General features: G+C 47.2%; 1 protein-coding gene across 2 annotated transcripts in view; it reads left to right on the forward strand.

The window, feature by feature from the left end:
- The first annotated feature begins 567 nt into the window (after nucleotides 1-567).
- Nucleotides 568-7,127, forward strand: part of ccne1 (cyclin E1) — a 20,913-nt gene continuing 14,353 nt past the window's right edge. Inside the window, exons 1-5 of one of the 2 annotated variants that reach the window (XM_015942325.3) lie at nucleotides 568-759; nucleotides 1,134-1,184; nucleotides 1,281-1,359; nucleotides 6,689-6,754; nucleotides 7,113-7,127. The exon at nucleotides 7,113-7,127 is cut by the window's right edge and continues 146 nt beyond it. In XM_015942325.3, the coding sequence (XP_015797811.1) occupies nucleotides 1,171-1,184; nucleotides 1,281-1,359; nucleotides 6,689-6,754; nucleotides 7,113-7,127 (174 nt within the window). In that variant the 5' untranslated portion in view covers nucleotides 568-759; nucleotides 1,134-1,170. The remainder of the gene's footprint in view (nucleotides 760-1,133; nucleotides 1,185-1,280; nucleotides 1,360-6,688; nucleotides 6,755-7,112) is intronic. The other variant, XM_054732443.2, reaches the window with a different exon arrangement.

Below are 7,127 nucleotides of genomic sequence, written 5' to 3' on the forward strand. Positions count from 1 at the left end.
TGAAGATGGGGGAATAGATTGTTTAGGGCTGAAATAAAAAAAAGATACACAAAAATAACGACACACAGGTCTGCAGGACTATAGACTCTCATTTATAAAGTTTGTCGGCAAAAACAAAGTGGGGCAAATAGGTAAAACTGCTCAGAAACTAATAATAACGCTGGCGGAAACCGTTTCCAACGCGGTAACAAATCTCTACACAACACCGGATTCATTTAAAAGCAATAGAAGCACGCGCCCCGGATGACAAGCAGTGACAACCTCACGCGATGCTGTAAGAAGTAAAAACTTCGCCGACCTCACGCTATTGTGAGCGTGACGCGGGTTTCCCGTGAAGAACCGGCCTTTGTTTACATCTGAGAGGGAAGCCACGCGGTACCCGGACACTTCCGGTACGGAAGCCCCGCCTCCGCAGCTGTCACTGCGGCAGCTACGCCCTCACCGGCTAATTCACAAACATATTTCTTTATTTTATTTGTGTGTAAGTGATTTTGGCGGACACAGAGGGCTTTGGTGCGGTATCCGTGCCAAGCCGCGGCGAGCGGAGCGGAAGTGGCTGTGCGACAGGCGCAGGACATTTAGCGCCACTCGGAGCAACTCCTCCCCGGTTCCTCTGCTCATCTGTTCTGAAGGCGCCAGATCAGAGGAACCAGGCTGGCCTAGCCAAACAAAGCAGCGCTCAGCACCAGGCAGGGCGGCTCGTTTGGACCCGGTTCTGCTGACGCAGAGAAGAGTGAACTTCAAGGGCAGAATCCTGAGGTGAGCGGTTGAAGCTAGCTTGTTGTTATGTTTAAAGTTAGCGGTGCTGGAACAAAGTTTCAGCTAAAGCTGATCTAGCTGATGCTAACCAACCCACAGAAAGCTGAGATGGGCTAACTGGGTCGATGCTGAGCTCGGTGTCGGTTCTGTTAGGATAGAAACTGAAATAATCTCAGCCGTATGTGTTCGGCCATGGTGTGGGTCAGCTGAGAAACTTTCAGGTCCCGGGCTAATTTCAGCCCTTTGGCTGAAAGCTGTTGAGTTCCGTCCTGTAGCAGTTACCCCTCAGGCCGGGCTGCTCGTTGTCAGGAGGGGGTTGGGAGCAGGTCAGGGACCTGGTTCACATCCTGTCTGAAAACGTTTCCCCCCCCCAGGTTTACTCACACGGTGTCACCGAGCTCACGGACCATCATGAGAGGGCAGAGGTGAGTCGGCTCTGGCTAATCTCTGGCCTGTTCCTTACCCTGACTGCATGTGTGACCACCTGCTGATGTTCCTACCTGTGTGCTGTGCTTCTGCAGGGATGAGAAGGAACCCAGGTCTGCAGCACCCACAGAGAAACCAGTCCGAGCGAGGAAGAGGAAGGCAGATGTTGCTGTTGTAAGAGAGCTAACCCCACCAGCTGCTGCTTCACCAGGGTTAGGGTCAGGCCCCACCGGGATCAGGCTCCCATAAATATCCCATCAAATCATTTCACATTTCAATTCATGTTGCGCTGCGCCTGATGTTATAAGAAATTATTTTTAGATAAATACTAACCATCCAGAGGTGCCAACTAGTGGTACGGATCACGGTTTTCTGTCACAAATCGTTTTTCTTATCAGCTGAAAGAAAAAAAACAGAAAACACAAATGGCTTGGTTGTCTCGTTAGTTTGTAGAACAGGTGATGCAGCATTTATGTATTTAGCCCCAAATCCCGACAGGAGTCGTCTCACGGCACTTCACACAGTAAACAATCCAGTACAGGTCAGTTCATTAGGCAGTAAAAAGTTTCCTGTATAAGGAGCCCAGCAGGTTGCATCAAGTCACTGGCTAGAGTCAGTGACTTGATGCAACCTGCAACAGCAATCCTCATACTAAGCAAGCATGCAGCGGCGACTGTGGAGAGGAAAACTCCCTTTTAACAGGAAGAAACCTCCAGAGAATCCTGACTCAGGCCTAGTCCACGTGTTTTTTAAAAACGAATATCCGCCCCTCCAAAAACTTGCATCCACACCACCTCGTTTAAAAAAAACTCTGTCCACACGTACCCGGATAAATACGTTGTTAAGGACATGCCAGACCTGTAGGCGGCAGTACTTCCCCCGTTCTTAACCTCGTCCTTCGTCTGTGGTCTTCCGCAAGGAGCAGTAACTCCGCTTGCAAAAACAAACAAGCAGAAAGCGCTTGGACAATTGATAAAGCGAGCGCAGCTCTGAGGGCATCCATGCTGTCGGCTAGTGTAAACACAGGTCGCACGCGTGATGTCAGCATTTTTTTGTCGCGGAAAGTGACGTTGCGGACCTTAAAACTCCGGTTTTGTCCGTCCACACGCAGACACCCAAAACGGAGAAAACGCAGATCTTCACTTTGGCCGGAGTTTTTAAAAAGATCCGTTTTCGTGTGGATGACAGGCCAAAACGTAGAAAAATATCTACGTTTTGGCAGATCCCCGGCTACGTGTGGACAGGGCCTTAGTATAAGCAGCCATCCACCACAACTCACTGGGGATCGAGAAGACAGAGCAGACACACACACACACACACACACACACACACACACACACACACACACACACACACACACACACACAACCCCCACAAAAACATGAGATCCCTTTGCCGTTGCTGGAAATTTCACATATTCAGCTGATAACTATGGTTCAGTAGCGTTTTGCTGCAGGGGGCAGATGAAGCTGGTGTGATGAGATGTCACGGAGCTGTGGAGTAAAATGAGACTGATGTTGTCTTAGTCTGTGACAGATTATTATCTGTAGTTTAGTGGGTTTAATGTATAAAGGAGAAGATGAATGACCAGCAGACCGCCCACCTGTTTAGCTGAAAGACGGGAAAAGGAGACCTCCAACCGGAGTCTGGCACCAACGCGAGGGTTTTAAAAATGAAGAAGAAGAAGAAAGTATCATTTCTATAGCGCCTCTCAAGATAAAAATCACGAGGCGCTTCACAAAAACAAACAAAAAAAAATGTAAAAATATAAAAAAGCATTTAGAAAATGTTTAAAATATATTTAAAATGAGCAAAAATAGGCAATTGGGATTAAAAAAATGTTAGAGAGAGTGAACAGTAAAGAGGGGAATCAGTGGATCCTGAGGAAGGTGGAATAGGTGGGGAGAGCAGAATAAAGAGAGATGACCCTTCCTCTGAGGAGCTGGGTCATGAGCTCACACTAAAGAGGAGCGTTAACGGCGGCGCTTTACTTCATCTTCAGCTTTCTTTTGGTCAGCGGTCTGCTTAGTGACACATGCTTCCAGGAGGTGCACTCATGACGTAGCGTGTCCCGCTGAAGCCAGGCGTCGTTCAGTCTGACACACACACACACACACACACACACACACACACACACACACACACACACACACACACACACACACACACACACACACACCAAGTAGTGCTCTATGGCTACACTGTGATTTCTTGGATATTCTACGTAGTAAGAGCTGGACTTCCTTTACAATGTTCATTATGTCCTCTTTTTAAATATGAGACGAGGTTCTTTTAGCTTCGGACATGATGAAGACCGCAGACGACGGTCGAAACATGTAAAGGTAACTCGAAACCCTTTCATGTCCGAAGCTAATTGAACCTCGTTTAGTAAGAGATGGACTTTATTGTCATTAAGGGAATATAGAATTAATTCAACAGGTGAAGTAACAGAAGCACGTTCTATGTTAAAGAGAGTAACATGTTATCATGAGAGCGAAAACGTTATTTGCAACTTGCTATTAAATATAGGAATGACAGAGAAGTCCAATTGCTGATTAAATGATAAAACGGCTTGCCCAAATGCTGACTTCCTGCGTATGAGGCTTTCAGTCATTTCCTCACCTTTCTGAAGTGCTGCTTACTTTACTTTCCCCCTCTTTTACAGATTTTTAACAGTATTTCAGGTCCAACCACATTAACGTCATTGTCCCAGGAGTTTGGTGCGCGCCACCTCCCTCCCTGCTTTCACATCAATCGGAGGGATGTGTGAACGGAGTTGCGCCGTCAGACTGGAAGCACGCGTGTGTGTTTATTTTTGCACTTTGTATCGTCGTCGTATTTTACAGTGAAACAAAAAGGCGTCCATACACTTGGCTTAAACGCTGAAGGTGGTTTTTCCGGCTCCTCCCCTCCTCTCACGTGACCACCACTGTCCTTTACTTTCTTGGATTGAACAGGTGGCGCCTCGGCCCTTCACGTGACCAATCCGCTTAGCATGTGCGCGCCGAACTGTAGAGATCCGAGTGGATCACAGATCGATGATGATCCGTTGCACCCCTAGTGCCTATGGCGCGGTATGGGGGCCAAAATTAAGACTACTGCCCAGCAGCAGGAGGCTATATAAATTCTGAAGCAAACTACCGACCTGATTAATGATAAGCTGGCGCCGGTAACTGAGAGGCTGGTGCTGCTTACTGAGGAATAGCACCTTCACCGGCGTTACTACTAGATATGCTAGGGACTAGCAGCCCTCGGCTGGTCATTGACTGGTTCACACTCCCCCTCTGCTGTCCATTAGCATGGTTAGGCTAGAGTTAGCCTGGACGGGCTGGTGTTAGCTTTGGAGAGGCTAGCCATTAGCGTGCCTAGGCTGGCCACTAGCTGAATTTCCTACCTCCTCTACGAACCATTAGCATGGATAGGCTGGCGTTAGCATCGGAGAGGCTAGCCATTAGCGTGCCTAGGCATGCCATCAGCTGGATTTCCTACCCTCTCGACGGACCTTTAGCATGGATAGGCTGGTGTTAGTATCAGAGAGGCTAGCCATTAGCGTGTCTAGGCATGCCATCAGCTGGATTTCCTACCCTCTCGACGGACCTTTAGCATGGATAGGCTGGTGTTAGTATCAGAGAGGCTAGCCATTAGCGTGCCTAGGCTGGCCACTAGCTGAATTTCCTACCTCCTCTACGAACCATTAGCATGGATAGGCTGGTGTTAGTATCAGAGAGGCTAGCCATTAGCGTGCCTAGGCTGGCCACTAGCTGAATTTCCTACCTCCTCTACGAACCATTAGCATGGATAGGCTGGTGTTAGTATCAGAGAGGCTAGCCATTAGCGTGCCTAGGCATGCCATCAGCTGGATTTCCTACCTCCTCGATGGACCTTTAGCATGGATAGGCTGGCGTTAGCATCAAAGAGGCTAGCCATTAGCATGTCTCGAAGAGTCACTTACTCTACTAGATGCTTTTTTTTAAACGTTTATTAAACTGATGACTATGAGACCTGCAATCACAGCTGTTCCTTTGACAGAACGCGTTGTTATACACATTAACTTTAAGCATACTGTAAAGCCGACAGCCTGTTAGCATTGATTAGGTGCTGCGTTAACTCCATTCTGCTCTTAATTACAGATTGATGGCGTTTTCATTTTATATAGTTTGGTTTTCTTGTACTTATCAGAGAAAAAGCCAGAGCTAACTAGTTTGTACTTTTCATCTTTGGATTTTAAATCCTTGGTATTGAGTTACAGGTTAATAATTATTTAAATCGTGATGTTATCTTTATTAAAACTATAATATATAAAAAAAAACTTCTAATAGAGTGACTCTCCGAGACATGCTAATGGCTAGCCTCTCCGATGCTAACGCCAGCCTATCCATGCTAATAGTCCGTCAAGGGGGTAGGAAATCCAGCTAGTGGCCAGCCTAGGCACGCTAATGGCTAGCCTCTCCAATGCTAACACCAGCCCGTCCAGGCTAACGCTAGCCTATCCATGCTAACAAACAGCAGAGGGAGTGTGTGAACCAGTCAATGACCAGCCGAGGGCTGCTAGTCCCTAGCGTATGTAGTAGTAACGCCGGTAAAGGTGCTATTCCTCAGTAAGCAGCGCCAGCCTCTCAGTTACCGGCGCCAGCTTATCATTAATCAGGTCGGTAGTTTGCTTCAGAATATAGCCTCCTGCTGCTGGGCAGTAGTCTTAATTTTGGCCCCCATACCGCGCCGTAAGTGCCAGCTAAACTATGAAAGGGGTAACTGATCAATTATAAGAAGTTAGAAATGATTTTCTCTCACTAATCAAAAACACGATAAAGTGAAGGAACATTCTGAATAATCCAGACTACATGAATGAATTCCTGTCAGAAAAACTACCCATCAGAGCTAATTTTTGTTCTAGTCTTTTAAAATGACACGTTTGTCTGGTAAATAGTTAATTACACAAAAGGTAACCGTACTTTTCTCCTGTAACAGAAGGCTTCACTACAGCCCCTTATAAAAGACACACCACGGTGGTAAACTAGGGCTATACTGCCGCCATAATGCTGCTCGTGGACTAAACATGAGGGCATGGCTTCAGTCAGCATAAAAGCAAGCTGCATCCAAGCTAAAAGGAAGTCTGAGACGGCTCCCAGTCTGCCCCCGCAACCCCTCATATCGCCATTGTGGACTCATTTGTGATTAGCACTTGATTGCACCATATTTCCGCCACGGTCTGACCACTGATGATCGACCAATGTCCTCCTGATGCTGTCTCCGCTTTGTGGCAAAGTGACGCCATTGTATTTTGAAACACGCCAGTAATTACTGACGGCAGGTTTCAGCCACGTCTTCTAATCTCTTGTTTTCAATCCAGACCTCGTTATTGAGTCCCCGGATGAAGGAGTTGGCAGCTGTACCATAAACAGCTAAAATGTTTATCGCTCCACAGAAAGTGTGAGCTTGGTGTTCCTATCCAACGTTTAGCTTTGTCACAGTCTGACCTTGTTTCTTCGTCTTTGATCTCCAGCATTTACCAGATCTGGATGAAGAGGAGGCAGAGCTGATGAAGAAGAAGAAGCATCGCGAGTGTGAGGTAAACATCGAGCTCCTCGTCCAGAGGAACATTCTGCAAAAGCAAGTTCCACGCAGCCACAGAGCGCCACGAACTTGTTTTGTATCCGTGTTTGGTTCTCTCTTTCCTACATACTCAAGTTTCTCTCAGAGGTAGAGGAGGCGATCCTGGTGAACTCAGGGTGAACCTGGGTAGGCTCACTACGCTGGAGAAAGTCATTCCAGCCAGCGACATTTGAAAAACAGTTCAGAGTATCCTCTAACTAGAGTTGTACTGTAACTGATGCTGAAAGTCATAAATGAGACGTCTGAAGAGGAAGGCCTGCAGTGCTCCTTTGACCTGCTTTGCACTTATCCTGGCTCTGCTTGCTTCTCTAAAGGTGAGTCTGAGTCCC

This window comes from Nothobranchius furzeri, chromosome 9 (genome assembly GCF_043380555.1).
Source record: "Nothobranchius furzeri strain GRZ-AD chromosome 9, NfurGRZ-RIMD1, whole genome shotgun sequence".
NCBI classification, from domain to species: domain Eukaryota; kingdom Metazoa; phylum Chordata; class Actinopteri; order Cyprinodontiformes; family Nothobranchiidae; genus Nothobranchius; species Nothobranchius furzeri.